General features: G+C 34.5%; 1 protein-coding gene across 1 annotated transcript in view; it reads left to right on the forward strand.

The window, feature by feature from the left end:
• Positions 1–24,905, forward strand: part of CNBD1 (cyclic nucleotide binding domain containing 1) — a 288,454-nt gene that overhangs the window by 204,529 nt on the left and 59,020 nt on the right. The window contains 2 exon segments of the mRNA XM_036031672.1: positions 1,551–1,696; positions 10,581–10,774. Of these exon segments, the coding sequence (XP_035887565.1) occupies positions 1,551–1,696; positions 10,581–10,774 (340 nt within the window).

Raw genomic sequence — 24,905 nt, forward strand, 5'->3', positions numbered from 1 at the left:
AGGGGCCAAAGAGGAGATAATGGGGACAGAAAGAGACTTTTCTTTGGGCTATGGGTACACAATGCAATGTGAAGATGATGTTTTATTGAATTGTACACTTGAAACCCGTGTTATTTGTGAACAATGTCACCCCAATAAATTCAATTAAAAAAACTGTACTATGTGGAGTGTAAGACTTCCAGTATGACAGAGTGGAATCTCTATATATCTGCTCCTTCCTAAAGCAGTAAAATTCTGGCCAAAAGTGTCAAAATATTTTAAGAACTCTGAAAATTAATCAAATACTTGTAACAGTATGAGGAACAGTATATTCAAGAAAAATGGTGAACTCTTGGGAAGAGGAGCAGGGTTTGTGGCTTTTTCCTGACTTACTTTAATCCTCCTCTCCCAGTTCTATGACAGTCTTAAAGCCAGTAACCTTGCATCCTGGAGGGATCTACTGGTTACAGCTCCTCAGTATTGCCAATGAGACTTGTCTGATAGCTCCCTGGAAGAGCCCCATTCATAGGACATTATTGATGTATCACCCTGGGTAGGAAGGGGAACCTTATATTCAGGGTTGCCACTTTATATTATCTAAAATGCACAGTTCTCAACAAAAAATTACGAAACATATGGGAAAAAAAGCAGTTAACAGCTAATGATGTCCTCAGGAATTCAATGTTGATTTTTAGTAGACAAAAATTTTAAAGTCAACTATTATGAGTAGATTCAAAGAAATAAAGGAAACCATATCTAACAAATTAAAGAAAAGCATGATAACAGAGCCAGTCCATCAGCAAAAGCTGGGGGTATGTTGGTTAAGGCATTTAAGGAAATTTCTGACCAGTAATTAGATGGCCAAAGAGTGAAAGAAGCAGAAGCAGGTAGTTGGACATGTGAAGTAATACAGATTATAAAGTTAAAGTATGATAATGTCTCACCACAAAAATAATGTCAATGTGATAAAAACTGAAAAAGCCAAATACAGATTTTGAAGTTGAAAACTACAATGGCTGAATTAAAAAAAAAATCGCCAGAGTGGATACACAACAGATTTTAACTGGCAGAAGGAAGGCTCAGAAAACTTTCTGATAGATCAGTTAAGAATATTCACTCAAAGAGACAGAGAAAAATAACAATATAGAGACTCAGAGACATGTGGTGCCAACAAGTGTATCAGCAGAAACATGATGGGGATCCCAGAAGGAAAGAAGGGAGGAAAGGGGTAGAAAACATTTAAAAAAAAACTGCCAACAATTTCTCAATTTGATGAAAAACATCATCTACTCATCCAATCTCAATGAACTCCAAGTAGGAGAATAACAAAAGATACAATCTTATAATTTAAGTACTGAGTTTCTAAAAAAGGTACAGGTAATTTCCAGAAATTCATGGAGGTACACCTTATTGTTGGGAAAAAAAATAAAACATCATCACAGGTATCCTTAAACAAGCCTTAAATAAAAGGAAAATACACAATTGGGATCTCAAAAATCAAGAATTTTTTGGTTTGCTCCTTTGTGTTTGTGCTATGATCTCTCAATTTGCAATCTTTTTCTTTCTTAAAGGCCCATTCATAGGACGCAGCATGAACACAACACTGTGTGGAAGATGCTGAAAACAATTCCAGATTTAGCTTCTCAGCTAACAGATGACCATTTGAAAACATTTAGTAAAAATGTCATTTCTGAAACCTGGGTAAAAGGCAGCACAGGTAACAGACTCTATAGAGGAACATTGGACAAGATCAAATTAATGTCACTATTTTTAGTTCTCTATTAATTATAATACATATAATTTCACTTCACATGTTAAAATGTCCCGTTTTGATATATTTCATTTGTAAGATTATGTCATGAAATAAATTGCATTTCATATACTAGCACTTATGTTTTAAAGATATACACTAGAGTTTCTCCACCTCAAGGTACATCAGAATCATCCAGAGGACTCACTCAAACACACTGCTGTGTTCAACTCCTGAAGTTTCTTTTCTGTTGGTTTGGGATGAGGATTAATTTGCATATCTAGTAATATTCTGGGTGATGCTGCTAGTATTGGGACCACACTTTGAAAACCAATCATTGATATGTACATTTAATGACAATCTAGGCTTGGTTTTCATAGTTAAGACAGGAAGTAGTCACAGCAATGATTTGACCAATCCATACACTAATCAGATATTGGAGGAAAAGTTCCCTCCAGAAAGATTTTAGTTTCCAAATTTTAATTTCTAGTCCTTTTTTTCAAAAATACATTAGATACTTTAATAGGGGTATTTCATATTTTAATGTGAGGAAGCATACAAATCAACACACATAGAGTCATACACACCTTAACAGAGTGAAGCATCATTTCTTTGTGTTTATTAAGTACCTACTAGAAGGACAAACTAAATTTATGTAATACATTTTCATGTGTGTGTCAGGGGATCTTCCTTATTTAGCTATTGCAGTATCAAATAAAAGCAGATTATTCTCTACAGATGAGGACCTTAAAGCACAAAATATGCCCAGTATTCCTGCTAAGACTTGAATTTCAAACACGCTTTAGCCTTAAGGATGAACTCATTCTTGGCCCATCATGACACTGGTTTGTTGAAGTGGTTCATCAGGGTCATGGCATTTAAAATCTAACTGGAAATTTGGAGAACATGTGTCTATTGAAAAGATGATATACTTTTAGAGTTTTTGCCCCAACAGTTCTCTTTCATAATTAGTTTCATGTAAGCCAACATCAAGCAGGGACAATTAAATTACATGAGTTTTTCCTTTCACAAATGTTAGTGAAAGGAAAGAACAAACAAACATTTGACATTGCTTTGCTATTTGAGCATAGTAATTAAAATTTTATTTGTTTTATTATGAATTCCTGAAATTGTATTCATTATGGTGAAAAATATGGAAACAACTTGAATGCCCTTTAATAGAGGATGGACAGCACACATGGTGATGTAGGTACTCCATGAAATTTCAGGCCATGGCTGAAAACATAAGGTAAATCCGTGTATATTGATGTGGGAACTTATTAAAGACTGAAAAAAATTGAACTGTCAAGTTAATAAAATGTTCACATGTATATTTTTATAAATACTTGAAAAATATATATCTATATATTTATATTAAAATATATAAAGGTATATCCTGAGGGACAGTCCAAAATACATATTTTAAAGTTGTTAACTCTGTGGAGGAATTGAGGGTCAGTGAATGGGAACAATGAATTGTTTCTTCTACATATACTCATATTTGTGTTGAATTTTCCATGGTGAATGTATATCCATGTGTCAGTGCTTGTAACTACACATTTATTTTTTTTCACAAAGGTTGTAAAGTTACAATTAAGTCAAATATTCTGATGGCATCTTCATAACTCAGATAATTGACTATTAAAATATGAACTTTCTTTTCTTGACAAATGTCAACTTTAAATGATCAATTATATTACACAAGGCATTCTGACTCACATTTCATACTTTCAAACACTTAAGAAAATTAGAAGTCTCTGTGTTTACATCTGTCTATATCAAAATCCTTATCTTGAGTTTTTAAGACATCTAATTTCAACAGCTGAAATCTGTTTCATTGTCAAAACTCATTAAATATCTGAACTTTGTAAATCTTTTTGTTTATCCAACTTAAAAAAACAAGCCTAACCAGCTATTGCTCCTTTTTCTCTTCTTTCTTTTTTAGGTTAGAACAAAATAAAAGTATTTATTAATTTATTTATTGGGTGACATTGGTTAATAAAATTATATAGATTTCAGGTGTACAGTTCTATCACACCCAATCCATAATCATTTGTATATTACATTGTATATTCACTACTCCAAGACAAGTGTCCGTCCATCACCCTTTATTTACTATTTTACCCTCTCCCTGCATTCCTCCCTGGTAATCTTCATGCTATTGTCTGTATCTATGAGGTTTTTTGTTTGTTTTTTGTTTTTCTGTTTTTGCTTAATCCCTCCACCTTTTTCACCCAGCCCTGCAACCAACCTGTTCTCTGACAACTGTCCATCTATGAGTCTGTTTCTATTTTCTTAGTTTATTTTGTTCATTACATTCCACATAGGAGTGAAATTATATGGTACTTGTCTTTCCCCCAACTGGTTTATTTCACTCAGCATAATGTTCTCCAGGTCCATACATGCTGTCAAAAAGGGTAATATTTTCTTCTTTTTTACAGCCCAGTAGTATTCTGTTGTGTAAATGTACCACAGCTTTTCAGTTCATTCATCTACCGATGGACATTCGGGCTGCTTCCAAATCTTGGCTATTGTAAATAATACTTCTATGAACATAGGGGTACATATAGTCTTTCCAATTGGTGTTTTGGAATTCTTAGGATATATTCCCAGAAGTGGAATCTCAGGGTCAAAACACAGTTCCATTTTTAATGTTTGAGGAAACTCTACCAGTCTGTATTCCCACCAATGGCACATGAGGGTCCCCTTTTCTCCACATCCTCGCTAGCACTTCTTGTTTGTTGACTTCTTGATGGTAGTCATTCTGGCAGGTGTGAAGTGATATTTTGTTGTGGGTTTAATTTGTATTTCCTTGATGATTAGTGATGTTGCACATTTTCATGTCTTTTGGCCATGTATATTCCCCTTTGGAAAAATGTCTGTTTATTCTGACCTTCTACCCATTTTTTAAATTGGATTGTTTGGGTTTTGGTGTTACATTTTATAAATTCTTTATAAATTTTGGATATTAACCCTTTATCAGATGTATCATTGGAAAATATGTCCTCTCATTCAGTGGGTTCCCTTTTCATTTTGTGATATTTTCTTGTGCTGTGCAAAACTTTTAAATTTGATGTAGTCCCATTTGTTTGTTTTCCTTTGTTTCATTTGCCTGAGAAGATATATCAGAAAAACATTGCTAATAGAAATGTCCAAGATTTTATTACCCATGTTTCTTCTGGGATTTTTATCGTTTTGAGTCTTACATTTAAGTCTTTTATTTATTTTGAGTTCATTCTTGTGTCTTTACTCATATATGTATTTCCTTCCTCTGCTGTTGTTGAAAGTATTCCTGCATAGTCCGGCTGCTGACTTTCATACTGCTGCTGAGGTTTTGGTTTCTTACTTGCAATTTCAACAGCTGTTGACACCTTCTATCTCTTTTCTGGCCATAGGTTCTTTGGAATTTTATTATTTAAGGCAGCTTCTTGAACTTACCAGTACTTACTCAGCCTCTCATTCAGTTTTCTTAAACCATAAAATATTAACAGGGATAAAAATATTGTGATTTGAAGTACTGATAACATACATATCTGTATTTTAAATGAAAATGATACTAAAACATGATTACCATAATAAAAATAGTGTGTAGAATATATATGGCATATAGTGGTCTGTTTCTGTATGCTCATAGGTATATAGTTTATTTAGTTAAAGTGATCTCAAGAGTTTTATGTCCTGGGCAGGGGGACATTTTTATGCTTGGCAACCAAAAGCTCATGAAAGCTAAAATAATAATCTTGCTTGAGAATACAGTTTAGTGGCTAACCTGGAATTAGAGTCTCCATCAAAATTTTATTAGTACCCTCCCTTTATATTAATGTTGAAATATTCACATGAAATAATTAATTTAAGGATTTTTTCCTTTTGATATCTATATCACCTTCACTGTTTTCTTTATTTGAAGTCCATTAAGTTTCACAGTGTTAATTCTCTTCTATTTGTTCATTTTATTTCATTTTACTCCCAACTTTTGAGGTTATATTTCAAAAACAACATAGTTCCTCATTTTGATATGATTTTAAATTTATTTTTATACTCAATTTTTTATACTACTAAATTTTAACATTTTAAAAACCTGCATAGACTTTATTTTCTGCTGTGGTGTAAATTTATTTTAGCATATTATAAAAACACAGTAGGTAAATATCATGAAAAATGTAGTGGACATCTCTTCCATATATGCTAACCATAATTCAAATAATATGCTCTTATAAGAGAAGTAATCAAATATTTAGTTTTACCATAAATAAAGATCCTGGCTCCCAGATTTCATTCTTTTCATCCTGTCATATAGAAATTATTTTTAAGTCCTTAGCTATAGTCTGTTATGCCCTATATTTTAATAATGTGCTTTGTGAAAAGTTAATTGTGTTTACACTTCATTTTCTTTTTGAGAATGTCTGGGAGAAATATATTCAGTGTTTCTGGGGCTTCTAGGCAAATCAGGTGTATGATAATATTTTGTATTACATATAAATTAGATTAGGACATTTTATAAGCTCTTAAAATTACTTGACTTAAAATATGTGTGGTATTATTTTGACAGAAATTTTAAATATTAAAATTATTTAAAGCAGGGCAATTGGAGCAAAAATTATCTGCTTACCCAATACCATCTCCCAGCAAATAAATAAGAATTCACACAATTTTTTTCAAAAATTTATTCTTGCCTGCCCTGACTGATGTGGCTCAGTGAATTGATTTCCAGCCTGAGAACTAAAGGGTGGCTGGTTCAACTCCCAGGCAGGGCACATGCCTGGGTTGTGGGCCAGGTCCCCAGTGGGGAGCATGTGAGAGGCAACCACACATTGATGTTTCTCTTTCTCTCTTTCTCCCTCCCTTCCCCTGTCTTTAAAAACAAATAAATAAAATCTTTAAAAAATTATTCTTGCCTATATCTTTTTTCTCACCCATTTTCTTCATTCAATTTCATCTCTAAAATTTAAAGCAACAATGCATGTATTTTTGTAAGCTTATTTATTATAACTCCTTTCAGATAATGACAGTATCAATGAATGAATGATGTCTTCTATTGAAAAAGATCAAAGGCCTTGACCTGAATATGCATGGTATGAATATGAGTAAATGATTTTGAAATCAATTTTCTTAGTGATTTTTCTTAGTAAGAAAGACTAAGTAAAAAGATTTTAAAGTAATAGGTTTTAAAGTTATTAAAAACAATCACTAACAATTTGTAAAATTATAACTTCTGCCTTTATGAAACCTCTAGAAATATTTGACAGAAAGTATCAATATTGAGAAGCTATTTCAATTGAAGGCCTGTCTGAGCCAAAAATAAGGTGAAATGAATTTCTTCTCATCCCTTCCAGTTAGCTCTGTGGTAATATTTATTTATTTGGTTTCTTAGAAACCTTAAAATAAATATGCAGTTTTACATGTCTTTTGTCTTCCACGTTATAGAAATATTATAAATATGGTTATTAGGCTTGTACCTTAAAATAATTATTCTTAGTAGCTCGACAGAGGAAAAAATGTCCTCAAGAACAAACCTCATCTCCAAAGATATCTTAAAATCACAAAAGCTATGAGAAGGCCACTCATTGCTTCTATTATGTTATCCCTGGGATCATTAAGATTTCACAGTGGGGTTTCCGTGAATTAAATCATCTAGTTCAAAATTCATATAACTTCCTTGTATTTTCATAAGCTTCCCCTTGAGTAGAAAATAGGTCATCAGGAGTTTTTTTGTCATTTCTCAGAGGGCAGAATTCTAAGAGAAAAAACCTGTTTTTTCTCCAGATATTTTATCAGATTCTTTGGACAGAAATACAATAGAGGATCATTAATTAAGCTTTCATTCATTCAACTATTTGCTAAATGCCTAAAATAATTTAGGTAACATGTGATGTGCTGCAGATAGGAGGACAAAATCAGAGGCCCTTAACCACAAGGCTGTGGTTGCTGGGCAGAATGCAGAGTGCAAGACAGATCCTGTAAGGACAGGGCCCTGAAGAGGACAGTAGTTAGGTTGCACAGGAGGAAGGCAAAAGGCAGAAGAGCATGGGAATCCCCCTGGTAGGTAGAGCACATGAACACTCAATTTGTAGGCTAAGAACTAACAAGGTGACAATATGACCTTATTCACCCAATTATAACTCTTGGAAACATTTAAATAATTTAGAATGGTTGATTTATGCTGAAGGTCCTGTGCCCATCCTTTTCAGGGAATTCACGAACATGTTTGGCCAGGTCCCTAACAGGAGGTGCATGAGAGACAACCACACATTGATGTTTCTCACCCTCTCTTTCTCCCTTCTTCCCCCTCTCTCTAAAAATAAATGAATAAAATCTTAAAAAAAATCTTCTATGTATATACACATATGTATACATTTTATTTTAGCCTTTACTATATATGCATACACACATATAGTACATAAATATACATATAATGTACTGCATGCACACCCCTATATGTATGTGTTTTTGTGTGTTTGTATGTATGTGTATCTTTCCAATGTTGGAATATACTTGAAAACCTGCAGAAATTAATGTACTTTGTGACTTTTGATGTTACTTAATTATTTTGAGTCTTAATTTTTTCATCTTAAAATTGGACTAATGATAAATGACATCCTGGATTATTAAAAGAATTAGCCTTAGAGCACCTTGCACAGTGCACAGGCAATAATGGGTGCTCAGTGTGTAATGCTTGCTCTTTATAGAAAGTTTAGCATATTTGGATGCCAGGAACAGCTATGTTCCTATTTTTGGAAATCAATAGGAAGTTTGTTTCTTAATGAGCATTTTTTTTAGGAATAGCCTATCAACCCACATATTAAGATTGTAAGACCATTAACCTTATGGAGAAAATCTAGGAAGAGTTGTAGATGTAATTCTGTTTAAGAACTATTATTTTCCTCTGTAATTAACAGCATCCTTTTTGATGAACTGCATTTAAATTACACTCCATTTTTTTTTACAAATTATACTACCAAATCCCTTTCCAGGCTTCTTTTTGTTAATGTATTCATAGGTACATGTATATTGACTTTTTATTTGTTAACATTTTAAATGAACATATATTTCTTTGAAGTATACTTTCTTTACACTTAAAATGAAACATGATCTCTGACTAGGTCACACATAGTGTCTCACTGTACACTAATTGAAACCACATTGCTGCCAAATATATATTGAGAGAAAGGAAAGGGAGGAGGAGGCAAAGGAAGGGAAGGGAGGTAAGAAGGAGGAGTGGGGAGGGTAAGGAGAGGGAGGGAGGTAACAGATGCTAGGCTTACCCATAGGCTAGCATAGTTAGGAAGCTGTGGCTGGTTGTATTTAAATACTGCTGCTGTCTTTGAGTCAGGGCAGGATGTTTACTTTCTCAGCACCTTCAGTTTGCACAGTTGTGATATTGGAACAGTTATTGTACCTGCCATATAGGATTGCTAAGAGGATACAAAGATTAATATATGTAATATGTTTGGAATAGTGTCTGGTTCAATACACAGAAAGAGGTAAAACTAGTTTGTTATTGTCTTGTAGTGGCACATTTTCTTCCTACAATTTCCCCCACTATGTTTGTATAATGTTTTATTCTCTTTATATAACCATAGCATGAGAACGTGTTACCCTTAAACACTTCAGTGCTCACACCCAGAATTTAATATTTGTTTCTGGTCCTTTATTTTTTAAGGTCAAATTTAGATATAGTAATGTGTATATTTGTACCTGAAATATATTGCTTGATGAGTTTTGACAAATACTGTAACCCAATCCTTATCAAGGTAGAGCTTCAGTGTCACCTCAGAGAGTCATCTCCATGCTTTATCCTGGTCTACCTCTGACCATCTGCCACAGGCAGTTGCTCTTCTGTTTTCTGTTTTGATTTTAAATCAGTATTTAGAACTTCAGTCAGTTTAGAAAAAGGCAGAAAAGACAAGCAGTTGGCATTAAAAAAAACAAGGGGGATGGTGGAAGCAAGGGAGGGAGGTGGGTTGGGCTGGGGTGGGGGAAATGGTGAGGGAAAAATGCAGACAACTGTAAATGAACAATAAAATAATTTTAAAAAACACCATTGTTAAATAAATTATGTAAAGTTTCTATTTACAGCATGTTAATAAGCAAAATGTAAGAAAAGATCTCACAGCAATTGAATTACTTGCTCCAATCCTGTAATGTAGACATGAACAATGGAGAGACAGCAACACATTCCCATACCTTTCTCTCCCATAAGACAGGCTTCAGAAGGAATACAACTGATTTAAGCTGCATCTCAAGTGTTCACAAATGAACAAACCTGCCAGACCTCCAGACATATAGCTGAAATTCAGGAACTGGGATTTAATTACCGACTGTGGAGAGTTACAATGGAGGGTAGGAGAAATAATGGGAAAACAAACAAACAAACAAACAAACAAACAAACTCCTCTTCCTTGTAATGATCTCCCTTCCAAAGATAAAGGAAAATTAATAGTAGGTATACATTGTAACTAATATAAAATACACAAAATGGCTTTTTGAGGACAAGGTAAACATTTTTAAAAGTTCAATTTTTATAATGTATTAAGTCTATGTTGTGATTTGTTACCATGGTTCCTTCCCAGAATGTCTCAGTTCCATTAAAAGGGTTGATTACTATAATAACTGTCAGAAAAAAAATTCTCCAAATGTGTAGACAAGTCCTTGTGATTCTTGTTATTTGAGTAAATTATTTGTGAATGTCTAAGTGTAGCATTAAAGTTATTGTCATTGTATAAAGGTATCTGCTGAAAGTGAAGCCACTGTGATATGTGTGGTCATCATACCTATTTTTAAAAAGCCTGAAAAATAAAGTCTACATGAAAAAATGAAAGAGTGAATATCTCTTTCATTTTTTTTGTTTCAGTTGTTGGAAATGATGGATTTTATATAATACTAAAAGGCCTAGCTCGACCTCGAACACAGGTATATAAAAATTTGATTGAAGAAAATGTGTCGACAGCCTCCTTCATTCCTCAGAGATTTCACAGCCTCATTTCCAGTGATGACTTAGAAAACACTATGCTTGCTGAGATGCACATGCCTGTATGTGACCTCATGGTAAGAAATGAATGTGTTTTTTTTTCCATAAGCAACACTATCACTATTGTAAAGTTTGATCTTTTCCAGATACATTTACATTTCTTCAGTAAGTCATGAAATTGTTAAGATAATACATATTTTATAAATTTTTCCTTTTTTGAAATTATTTTTTATTGTAATTCTGTTACAGTTGTCTCAGTTTTTCCCCCTTTGACTTCCTCTGTGCATCCCAACCTCTGCTCCCACAGTCAACTTCCATACTATTGTCCATATCCCTGGGGCATTAATACATGTTCTTTGTCCAGTATCTTCCCCTTCTTTCTATGATTGTCCACCTCCCACCTCCCCTCTGGTTACTTTCAGTCTGCACCCAAGGATATGATTACTGACTTTAGAGAGGAAGGGAGGGAGGGAGGGAGGGAGGGAGGGGCAGTGGGAGAGAGAGAAAGAGAAAGAGAGAGGTCAGTCGCCTCCCATAAGTGCCCTGACCAGGGGTCAAACCTGTAAGCCCTTGGTGTATGGGATGACATGCCAAACAAATGAGCCACCCAGCCAGGGATGACAATACATCTTTTATCCCTGTTACATCTGTTAAAAAAATTATGCTATCAATATTGAAATTTGTTAAGAATTTAATGACAGATGCCTGAAACAGCATACTTCCCACTGGAAGGGGTTTGTGGAATAATTGATAATGGGGATAAGACCAGTGTGGTTTAATCACTGAATGAGGAAGGAGAGAGATGAGGGAAAGGGAATAGGTGACTAAGGAGAGGGCAGGGGACAGATCGTGAGAGGCCTTTTAAATAAAATTATGAGTGTGTGCTGAGCCTGTTTATCTCAAGAGCAATGCCTAGGTCATCGAACTAAAAAGTTTTTGAAGAGCAAAGGAATTCATAAAAAAAAAAGACAGCCAACATATTCAGGAATACATCTGATAAGGAGTTCATGTCAAAAATTTATAAAGAACTTACAAAAGTTAGCACCAAAAAAAACAAATAACCCAATTTAAAAATGGGCAACGGACCTGAATAGACACTTTGCCAATGGGAACATACAGATGGCCAATAGACATATGAAAAGATGCTCAATGTCACTAATCACCAGAGAAATGCAGATAAAAACCACAATGAGATATCATCTCACACCTGTCAGAATGGCTATCATCAATAAATCAACCAACAAAAAGTGCTGGTGAGGATGTGGAGAAAGGGGAACCATTTTGCACTCTTGATGGGAATGCAGACCGGTGCAGCCACTGTGGAAAGCAGTATGAAGGTACCTCAAGAAATTAAAAATGTATCTGCCTTTTGACCCAATGATCCCACTTCTGGGAATCTGAAAGAGCCCAAAACACTAATTCAAAAGACATAAGCACTCCTGTGTTCATTGCATTATTATTTATAACCACCAAGATATGGAAGCAGCCCAAGTGTCCAATCAATCGATGAGTGGATAAAACAACTATGGGACAGTTACACAATGGAATACTACTCCACAATTAAAAAGAAGAAAATTTACCCTTTATGACAGTATGGTTGGACCTGAAGTACGCTATGCTAAGTGAAATAAACCAGTCAGAGAAAGACAAAAACCATATTATTTCATTCATATGTGGAATCTAATGAATGAACCAAAATAAGAAAAATGGGTACAGACTCACAGGTGGAGAACAGGATGAGAGGTCATGGGAGATGGAGGGATTGAGCAAAAAGGAAAAGGACTCATGTACATGGACAACAGTATAGTGATTGCTGTGATGAGGGAAGTATAACATGACTAAATGGTCATGGAAAATATACAATAAAGATTGCATTAAAATGAATTAATTAGTTGAACATGGTAAAAAAAAGAAGTTGATTCCATTACAATTAGAAAGTCTTGAAGAAAGTTTTGCCAATAGGTAATATTTCAAGACCACTAGATGGTCACAGAATAAAAGTTCATTATATTTCTGGATCTCTGGGGTCAGATCTGCTTTGCCTAGAATTGTGGCTAAAAATGTAGTTTTAGGTTTTGGGTAGTCAAGATGTTCAAAGAGAGAGTCAAAGAAACCAATTAAAGCTAATTATGTAGCACTGCAGAATCACAAAAGACCCGGATAGCCAAAATAATACACCATAGGTGTGTCATAAACTGCACCATCTAATTCTGTGTAAGTGCCCTCCATGATATTCATACAATGACTAAGTCAGCTAACAATGCATTTCTCAGAACATACCCCTTTGTTTAGAACCCAAGATGATAGTTTGCAATCAGGAAGTGTGATACTTCCAGCTTTGTTCTTTTTCAAGATTGTTTTGGCTATTCAGGGTCTCTTCTGTGGTTTCATAATGTTTTAGGATTGTTTTTGCTTTTTTTAAAAAAGATTGTATTTATTTCTTAAAGAGAGAGGAAGGGACAGCAAAGAAAGCAACAGAGACATCAATGTGTGACAGAAACATCATTGGTTTCAGGACCTGGCCCACACCCCAGACATGTTCCCTGAATGGGAATTGAACTGGTGGCCTTTAGGTTTGCAAGCCAGTGCTCAACCCATTGAACCACACCAGTCAGGGAAGAATTATTTATTTCTATCATTGTAAATTTTGCCATTGAAATTTTGATAGGGTTTGCACTGAATCTGTATATCACTTTTGATAGGATTAATATTTTACTTTATTTATTGATTTTTATTGTTTTAAATTTCATTGCATATCAGTAAAATTTTATTATTTTCATTACTTGAGTATTTTTAAAATTTACTTTTTATTATTATTCTATTACTGTTTTCCCAATTTTTCCCCATTTTCCCTCCTCCACCCAGTGCAATTTTCTTCATTCTCCTCACTTTAGGCTTTGTTTATTGCTCAAGTTTGTTTAAGTTTAAGTTAGATTATTTATTTAAGCTTTTTCTTGTTCTTGAGATAGGCCTGTAATGCTATGAATTTTCATTTTAGGATTGCTTTCCCAGTGTCCCACAGATTTTCAATTGTTGTTTATTCATTTTGTTTGTGTCAAGGAATCTTTGTTTTTTTTTTTTTTATCTTGTTGTTGACCCATTTATTGTTTAGTAACATGTTATTTAGCTTCCATGTCTTTACATGTTTTTCAGTGTTCTTTTTCTGATTGATTTATAGTTTCATAGCCTTGTGGTCAGAGAAGAGGCTTGGTATGTATTTACTCTTCTTAAATTTATTGAGAATTGTTTTGTGCCCTAAAATCTGGTCTATCCTAGAAAACGTTCCCTGTGTACTTTTAAAAGTATGTATATTCTGATGCTTTGGTGTGAAATGCTCTGAGCATATCAACTAAATCTATTTGATCAAGTATCTTGTTTAAGGCCACTGTCTCTTTCTTGATATTCTGCCTGGAAGATCTATCCATTGAAGTCAATGGTGTGTTAAAATTCCCTGACTGTGACTGTATTCTGTCAGTCTGCCCCTTTCTGTCCACCAAGGTTTGCTTTACATAATTAGGCGCTCCTATGTTGGGTGCATAGATGTTCAACTAGGGTTATATCCTCTTGTTGAATTGTTGCCTTTATATTATGTAGTTTATTTCTTTGTCTCTTACTATAGCCTATGTTTCAAAGTGTATTTTGTCATATATAAGTATTGCTATACCAACTTTTTTCCTTTCCATTTGTAGGAAATATCTTTTCTCATCCCTTTACTTTGTGTATATAGTTTGATCTGAGGTAGGTTTCTTGGAGGCAGCATATATGTGGGTCTTGTTTTCTCATCCATTCAGCTACCGTTGTCTTTTGGTTGGGAAATTTCAGCCTTTTGTATTTCAGATGATTATTGATAGGTATGTATTTAGTGTCCTTTTATTGTTAGACTATTTTCCTTCTTTTTTTTCTCTTTTTCTTCTTGTTCTTAAAGCAAGACCTTTAACATTTGTTGCTGTACTGATTTGGTGTTAACAAATTCCTTCAGCTTTTTTTTTTATCTAGGAAGTTTCTTAATTCTCCTTGGTTTTAGGTCTTTGCTTTTCATTACCTTGAATGTTTCTTTTTTTTTTTTTTAATTTAATTTAATTTTATTTTTTATTTTTAGAGAGGGAAGGTAGGGAGATAGAGAGAGAGAGAGAGAGACATCAATGTGCGGTTGCTGGGGGTTATAGCCTGCAACCCAGGAATGTACCCTGGCTGGGAATCGAACCTGGGACACTTTGGTTCCCAGCCCGAGCTCAATCCACTGAGCTATACCAGCCAGGGCCATTACCTTGAATGTTTCACACAACTCCCTTCTGTCCTGAAATGTTTCTGTTGATGAAACAGAAGTGTTTATTTCCTTCTCTGTGCTTGGGAAGTTTGGTGGCATTATTTCCTTAAGTACACATTTTGTTCCTTTCTCTGTTTCTGCTCTAGGTAGTGTGCATGTGTGGTAGTGGTTCTGGGTCTGGGATGAGCATGCACCAGGGCTCAGGGACCTTGGTGGTGCCATCTCTGGGGTGCACATGATCCATTCCAGGGAAGCACATTAGTATGGACTCTGCTTTCTCTGTCAGCTGGAGTCCATATTAGCCAAGACCGTGGTAGTCCTCAGTGAAGAGAGTCATGGTGAAGCTCTGGGGTCCTCAGTGGTGAAGGCTGCCAGGGTCATTCTGTTCTTTATACCCACTGTAAAACTCACAAGACAGAGGATTCTTCTTGTCACTGAACTGTGCTGGCCTCAGGAATGGGATGACATAGGTAAAATTCTTCCTTTATTTTTCTGTGGCCATTCTCATTTTTTATGCTTCATTGGGATATTAAAGCTTCTTAACTGAACTCCAATATTCTCCCACATCTATTTTAGTTTGTGGATTATTAATAAACTGCTGTTTTGTGGGGGCAAGGCTGAGTGGGATCTCTTGGTTTGTCATCTTGCCAATGTCTGTCATACTGTTTTGATTTCCTGTCTTGGCTGAGGTGTAGGAGGGTAGGGGGAAAAATTTCAGAGGTTTATGCCTCATATCCTTTACTGATTTGATACTCTTACCACAATGATGAAGAGACCATGTGAGGGCTCTGCCATCTATCCATTCAAATTATTCATTTATGGCTCATGGAAATTGCCACAAATTGTATCTAATGACCCAGTGAAACCACTGTTAATGAGACCTGGGACAAAACTTTGTTGTTTTTGGTGTGTCCTCCACATTTCCTCAGTGTAACAGATGGCCATAGAGACACTTCATGTACCCAGATTTTAAAATCACTACCTCAAATTTCAGGGTTCAACTTTGTCTGGGGCTATGCTATCCTTATAATTAAGTACTGGGCTCAGTCCTTAGCTTTTTCTGTATTCAAATGGTAGAAGATTCTTTCTTCATGTGTTGCCACAGAAACCTTGGATTACATGTTTCACCTGAAGCTGATGATTGATTTTTCTCAACCTTTTATTCTTTCCTCAGTGTCTTGATATCTCTCAGCAACAGTCATTCTATTCTGTGGTTGTTGTAATTACCCCCCAACATCTCAAAAGTCTGAGGTATTGTTGCTTTCAGTGCATTCTTTTCAGCCAATAGCCCATCCCTGTTCACCACCATTAAAACTTGTATCAGTTATACTAGTACAACATGTCAGAGGCTATCAGTACTACAGTGATGGTATTTTATTGCAGGGTGGCTAGCAGGAAGTTTATGGCTCCAATTTTTTTGTAATTCTAATAGAATATATTTTTTAAAGGATAGAAATAAAGGCAGACAATTTTAACTGTCAGAAACTCTAGAGCATATGTTCTTAACTCTGCTGAATGGCAAGTCTGTAACTCTTCACTAAATTTATGTTAGATTACTAAACATTTGAATTATGTTTGCTGATATAGTTCCATATATAAAATGAGTTATATTTATAGAACATGTTGCTCTTTGTTTAATTTTACTAAATGAACTTTCTGTATATTTATTTACTGGGAATTTTAAAGGTGAAAACATTACTACTCCCAAAGATTTGTGCATAGAGAATTTCTGTGTTTTTTTTTTCCACAAAAAATCAAAGGTTTTTTTCCATTTATTTGGCTTCTTGCTTTCATTTGATTTTTTTTTATTGTGCTGTATCAGAGAACCAAACTGCAAAGAAGAAAAAAAAAACAATGACATCTTCACTCTTCAATTTTATACTGTAACAATTTTGTTAAAAAGAGAGCATCATCTGAGCATAGTGAACATAAATGAGAAACATACAGTCTGATGATCAAGTTCATTTTTTTGTGAGATAAGTACATTTCTGAGTACAAATTTCTGCTGCATTTACTCCATGGTGGGAACACAATAGTGCAGAACAGATATAGAAAGGGTTCTTGTCTTTGTTTTTCTTGATATTGATTTATACATTAAATCAAAGAGTGTTTTTATTCTAGTGCAGATGTGTGTCATAGAACCATAGTGTAGCATATCTCTTGGAGACTATCATTTAACACAAGCTTTCTTTGTGTGTCCACTTTCTAACTGTGCTCCATTGTACAACTTACTTAATTGCTTCATCTGTAAAATGGGAATAATCAAAGTATCTGCCTTAGGAAATTTTGTGAAGCTTACATAAGAAGGAAAATGCAACCATGTTTTTGGCACAGAATATGGATTTCACAAATCTGTATTATTTTTGTTATTATTGTAATTGAAGCAAATCAAGAAAAATTATTAAGAATATTGCTACATACTGTAGGATAATGAATTCTTTCCCAACTTCTACTATGGCTGCTAGTCTGGAGTCAGTGTATACCCTGCTGCATACTCTGAAACACTGCCACCAAGTCTGAGTCTACTAGAGGCAATTTCCCTGGTTGGACACATGCAATTGGTCTATCTCAGAAATGAGCTCATTCAATGTATTAGGAGTTAAGTATTTCATCTTGTTTCCCACTTGAGAACCTCTGTCTCTTGAGTCCACCTTCAAGAGCCATAATCATAGGAAGCAATTCTTATGTACAATATGGAAACACTGTTTTTTTCTCTCCTTTTCTTTACCTCAAAATTATGTCACAGCTCTTCCTTTCTTTGCTCCTGTATCTACCAAATCAGATACATAGCATACCATACTTCATTTCAAATCCAACTCATTAGAATTATTCACATATCATTCATTGATGATTAGGTTAGAAGGAAGCTTCATTAGTTTTTCAGCTTCAGTATCTATCTAACTCATGACCTTGCAACCCACCTTTGGATCTTGTTTCATGTGGTTATTCAGTATAACAATCAGTGCTAATTGATGGGTGCTTTTTATGCACAATTTATTTTTGCTAGGCTATCTACCTTTGTCACAATCTCCAAAATTATATTTCATTACTTACCAAATTGAGTATCTAACTTGTAAATACTCATGTGCTTAACAGAATGTATAGAATACACATGTATACTATTATCAAGAAGGGACTATACTCCATTTAGAAAGAGAACACACAGAACAAGGACATATTAAGTGCAATTTGAAATAATACACGTGAGAATTTCTGGCCAGGATAGAAGTGTAGGTAGATACACTTTGCCTCCTTGCACAATGAAAAGACCACCAACAACAAATTTAAAAACCAAAAAAAAAAAAAACCCAACAAGAACTGCCAGAAAGTTGAACTATATGGAAGTCCAACAACTAAGGAGTTAAAGAAGAAACATTCATTCAGACTGGTAGGAGGAGTAGAGATAAGCAACTGAGGTGGAAAGGATTCACAGAAAGGCAGTGGCTGGAGGACCAGACAGTTCCACATTTGTATGCAGACAAACCAAGAGGAACAACTGGGAAGGGAGATATATTGCACAACCCAGGGTTCCAGCATGGGGAAATATAGCTTCAAAGTCTCTGGCTGTACAACTATTTGAGGGTTGGGGTGGCAGAAGAAACTCTCAGCTTCACAGGAGAGTTTGGTGGAGAGACCCACAGGGTCTTAGAATGTACGTAGACTCTCCTCCTTGGGAATCAGCACCAGAAGGGCCCAACTTGCTTGTGGATGGTGGAGGAAGTGACTGATAGCCAGCCAAAAGCTGAGAAAGCATCATTGTTCCTTCTCAGACACCTCCCCCATGTATAGCACCACAACCCAGTAAAAAGGGTTGCCCTGACTTGGTGACTACCTAAGGTTCTGCCCCTTACTACATAACAGGCACTCTGAGACAAAAAAAAATTATATATATATATATATATATATATATATATATATATATATATATCCCAAGTGAAAGAACAGATTTAAGCTCCAGGAGAAATACAACTAAGTGATGAAGAGATAGCCAGTTTAACAGATGCAGAGGTCAAAGCACTGGTAATCATGATGCTCACAGAAATGGTTGAGTATGGTCACAAAATAGAGAAAGAAATGATTTCTATGCAAAGTGAAATAAAGAAGAATTTACAGGGAACTAACAGTGATGGGAAGGCAAACAAGATTCAAATCAATGGTTTGGACCAGAAGGAAGATATAAACATTCAACCAGAACAGAATGAAGAAACATGTGTTCAAAAAAATGAGGAGAGGCTTAGGAACCTCTGGGACAACTTTAAACATTCCAACATCTGAATCACAGGGGTGCCAGAAGGACAAGAGGAAGGGCAAGAAATTGAAAACTTTTTGGAAAAAATAATGGAGAAGTTTCCCAACTTTGCAAAGGAAATAGACTTCCAGGAATTCCTGGAAGCCCAGAGTCCTAAAGATGTGCACCCAAAGAAGCATACACCAAGGCACATCATAATTACATTACCTAAGATTAAAAATAAGTAGAGAATTTTTAAAGTAGCAAGAGAAAAAGAGTTACCTACAAAGGAGTTCCCATAAGACTGTTGTCTGGCTTCTCAAAAGAAATCTTACCGGCAAGAAGGGGCTGGAAAGAAGTATTCAAAGTCATGAAAGGAGAGGACTTACATTCAGGATTACTCTATCCATCAAAGCTATCATTTAGAATGGGAGGCAAGATAGAGTGCTTTCCACATAAGGTCAAGTTATAGGAGTTCATCATCACCCAGCCCTTATTATATGAAATGTTAAAGGGAACTATCCAAGAAAAAGACATTTATAAAAATATGAACAGTAAAATGACAACAAACTCACAACTATCAACAACTTAACCTAAAAAGAAACAAAAAGAACAACTAACTAAGCAAACAACTAGAATAAGAACAGAATTGCAGAAATGGAGATCACATGGAGGGTTATCAGTGGGAAGGGAGAGGGGAAGCAACAGAGGAAAATTTACAGGGAATAAGAAGCATAAATGGTAGTTATAAAATAGACAGGGGGAGGTTAATAATAGCATGGGAAATGAAGAAGCCAAAGAACTTATATGTACCACCCATGGACACAAACTGAGGGGGAGGGATGCTGGAGGGAGGATTGGAGTAGGACAGAGGGAAATAAAGGTGAGAAAATATGGGACAACTGTACTAGCATAATTAATATATACATAAAAAGAAATAATACAGGTGAGGATAAAAGAAAACAGAACTTGGTAGGGGGCTATTCTCAGCTTGAGTACTGGCTAGGTTGTTTACTCTCATTTGGCCTTGGGCATGTTCCTTAATTTTTCTGAAGTTCAAGTTTTTTGTTTTAATCTGTAAGATCCATTTAGTGGTAGTAATAATACTAATAATATCCCTCTCATAGCTCTGATTTGAAGATTAAATAGAATAATCCAGGACAATAGTTAACACAAAAAGGGCTAAAAATTATTCTGCTCTGATTATTAAATATTATTAAATATTATTATTATTAAATATTAGTGATAGGTATTAGTTGCTAAATAAACTTTATAGACAGCATTTAATATTTGAGCTTAAAGGAAGGAGTCATAACTCTTGGTAGGACATAAATAAAGTAGATAGATTGAGAAAATTAAGTGGATGAACTGAGCAGATCAGGGAAGGCGTATTTTGTGGTTATAAAGGGCTTTTAGGAAAACTAGTAAGTCAGAATTCACAGCATGTTTTTGGTGTCACCGAATAAACTCTTTGACTAGAGTGATAAATTTATCTAAGAGACTATTTTAAAGATACGGCTAGAAAAATACGACTAGAGGATATTGAATTTGAGGTTTAAAGAATTTGTTCTTATTTGGAATCTACTTGAAATCATGGACATTGACTTATACCACACTAGCATTTAATACAACAATTTATATGTGTCATACTTTTGAAAGAATGATTATAGAGACACCTAGCAGGGTTCCTGGTATATAAAGAAGGAAGAATAATGGTATGATCACTGCTCTGGTCCAAGAGTAATATTATAAGTGCATTAAATACATAGTAGTTAAATTCTTAATTTGTGCTTGTATAAATCAAATAGTTTTAAGTATGTGATGCTAGGACCAGTGCATAAAGGATATAAAATGATATTTATTTGCATTCAGGTTATAACTATAATTAAACCATTTATACATACCTTCAAAAGCAGGTAAAGGAAATGATTCTATTTTCCATTTTAATTGTGTAAATCTAGTAGCTGGAGATAATAACCTCATGTGCATAATCTAATTCCTTGTTACATGAATTTTATTGTTGATATTTAAATAAATTGCTATGTTTTGTGGGAATAAACCCCCTCTCAAATATCACTTTTATTGGCTTTATCAATTGCTAGCTAGTTAGTCAACTTGTGTGAGTGAGGATTGGGTGGTAGTTGTGAGAAGGGTAAGAATTGGTAAAACCAGTTTGGTGCCAGTATGTAGATAGCCTTAATCTGGAGTGAAAGTATTTTGAGCAAGTTAATTACTCAACAACGGAAAACCAATTTTTCAATTTTTCAACTACAAAATATTTCTAATCCGTGTTATCAATACAGACTGTACGTTTCTTAGGTGAGTATATATGAGCCATAAGGATCTTACATTGTCCAATAAGGTTCAGGTTTTATGAAATATTTGGAGAAAATTTGGGGGTACTTCAGAGGAATTTATAAATTGTTGTTCCCACTTGTAAACAAGATATTTTTTTTCAGAGTGTGGATAAATAGCAATTTCACTTTAAATCAAGTATAAAACTCAGCCAATGATTTGAAATGGAAATTGATTCCAATTAATTTTAAGTTCTGGACCAAGCAGAATATTGGGATATTCTGAAGACTTAAGGCAAAATCATGTTTGATAAAGATAAGAATTTATCTTTATAATATCAAAACCTATGCCTCCTGATTTCTGAGAATGGGTGTTGCTTGACTTTCTGGGTGTATGGTTCTCTAAGCTCAGTTGCCCTCATTCTTTCTTGCCTCTGCATATGAAAACACTCCTCAGTCATTCCCAGTCCATGCTTCCACTGATTTTTTACAGTTTTTGTCTAATTTATTCAAAGACTCTTTTGAATGGTCTTCTGCAACTATCTTAGATGTTACTATTCCAATGTTAAGGTGACTTCCTTGACATGAGGGAACTTTTTTTCTTTTTCTGATGCCTACTATAGTATTCCAGGAACTTTTAAGTTTTCAGTCAGAATAAATTTAATTAAATTTAGTTTTACTTAATTACACAGAACCTTCAAAATATCAAAGATAACTGTGAAATGAGTTTTGAGTCAATTAAACTGCAAACAATAGAGAATTTTTATCTCCATTGGTTCACAATTTCTATTTCTTTACACTGCATTTATTACGTCTTAATTGATATATTTAAATATATACAATACTTTGTTCTTAAAATGAAATACAAATATTAGAATATTCAAAATTTAAAAAGAATACTAAGGAAATATTTCTGCTATAATAATGAATTAGAAATTGAAACTTAATTATCTCTCCAGTCCTATAAAAATGTAATTTACTTTGTTATTTATTTAAAATGATACTTATCATTAATACAGGTAGTGGCCTTTTATTTTTATAGAGAGGTCAAGTGGGGTGTGTAACTAAAAATAAATATTAGGTCAGCAAATATACTACTATTTGAAAATTAGAAGAACAATAAAAATTATACTGTCAATACTTAGGAATAAGTTTAAATAAGGAGGTGAAGGCCTATATATTGAAAACTATAACACATTAATCAAAGAAATTGAAGAAGACACAAGCTAATTGAACGATATTTTGTGCTCATGGATTAGAATAATCAATACTATTAAAATGTCCAAACACCCCAAAGCAATCTACAGATTCAGTGTTAACCCTATCAAACTGATAGTAACCAGAGGGGAGGGGTGATGGGGACAATGGGAGAAAGAAGGAGAAGGGTGGTCAAGGAACATACATAAAGAACCCATGGACAAAGACAATTGCAAGGGAGAATTTAATGTGAGAGATGGGGTAGGTAGAGTGGGGGAAAATAATGGGGGGGGGGAAATCAGGACAACTATAATTGAACAACAATAAAAAAAGAACTACAGTTATACATAAGTGTGTGGTTCAGTTGACATTGAAGTTAGTAATGGGAAAAATATCATGATAGAAACAACAAGTTGCACATTGATAACTGTTCAAGTTTGCTCTAATGGTTTTCTGGACTTGTGTATTAAAGTTATTCATTGTAGAGTAGTGAGAAGCATAAAAATTAATGCCTCTTTTGGTAGGTTTAGTTTCAAGTCATTTAATATGGTGTTTTAAACCTAGGTAAACTCTGTTTTCCAAGGAGAATAAGTAAGTTATGAAAAGTTCTCTACAGAGCTATTAAGAAACAACATGTGTTACATCTCTATAACCAAAAATGGCATGATATGTATCGATAGTTTTGTAAAAGAAGTCTTTTGCCCACTGTGTTCAACAATGTATTGTTTCACACAGACAAATGGGTTGGAATGAAGAAATGCAAATACACTGTCTTAAACCACTTGAAATCAAGAAGTTGCTTAAGTTTATGAGGAAAATACCTCTATCAGAGTCTACTAATCACTTGTAGCCTGCTTTTCATTCTCTGAAAGCTATAGTGAAATGTTTGAATATGCTTAATTTTAATTCATACTAAGTGAGATTTAGGAATGCTTATTAGAAGAGACTATGATTTCTGAATATGAACTCTCTTTAATATGTATTGAATAATTTTGCTTTTACAGATGATAAAATATATTTTTGAAAGATATTTGATAGTGTCAAAAATAAAATATGATTTAAAAAGTGCTAAAAACACACACGCATGCATGAAGTATTCCTCTGAAAAGTGGCTTTGATGGGAAATTCCCTGGACATTTTACAAAAAAGAAGACCTATTCCTTCATTCATTCACCACAACTGACCTGTAGTTCTTTGCTCTTGGATCTCATTAATCAAGACCTGTCTGTCCATTGGAAGTCAGTTCATTCTTTTACTATGTATACAGTGTTATTAAAGGTGAAATGGCCTTTTCCACTCTAACAGCAAAGAAGCCAGTGAGCCTGTATACTGTTCATGATGGTGCCATCCACACTGTTCACAGGTCACCTTTTTAGAAGGACATTATCCTCACCATTGGGTTATGGAATGTGGTCATCTGGAAGGAAGGTGTCATGATTGGACCCCTCCTTCAGTCACCCTGTGCTCCAAAAAGGTACATCTCAGGGCACTAGTCTGTGACAAGGCTCGGAGTCTTCAATATTGGCCAAAAAGATGGATACATCAATATCTGGGACCTTCTGAAGAAAACCCATGATCCAGCCTAGTCACAAAACATCTGTATAACTACAATCATCTACTTCAAACCCTGGACCTTTACTGCTAAGCAGCAATGTATAGCCATAGCTGAATATTATGGGACTCTTCATATATTAAAAATTCCCTGGACATAAAGTAACTCTTCTGCCAATGAGGTATCAAGTATAAGCCACTGTTTTGAAAAAGAAGTCAAGCACCTCAAATATGTAGAAAAGTGCAAGAAAATTTATGAGTAAGAAAAGAAAGAAATGGAGCTGGAGAGGGAGAAGAAAAAAGTTAAGACATATCAGAAGACAAAAGAACAACTGGAGGCCGAACTGAAAATAGACTATGAGAGTTATTTGGAACTGAAAAAGACCACCCTCATCAGCCTGGGCCTTAACAAAGTGTCAGACATGATGCCATTCATGGAGATGATGTAGGAAACCTTCCTGGAGGGTTATTTGGGGGGCTTTGTTGGACCTTCTTTTCTTTTTATTCATTATTTTTATGTAAGATGAAGTAGTAAATTTAACATCAAATAGGCTTATTTAGAAATAGTAGGCTTTTATTTCATTGCTATTAAAATTTTTGAATTATAAAAATTCCAATAGTATTTTTCAAAGAAATACAATAAATAATTTTAAGATTTATATGGAATCACT

The sequence above is a fragment of the Phyllostomus discolor genome, chromosome 7 (genome assembly GCF_004126475.2).
Source record: "Phyllostomus discolor isolate MPI-MPIP mPhyDis1 chromosome 7, mPhyDis1.pri.v3, whole genome shotgun sequence".
Lineage (NCBI taxonomy): Eukaryota > Metazoa > Chordata > Mammalia > Chiroptera > Phyllostomidae > Phyllostomus > Phyllostomus discolor.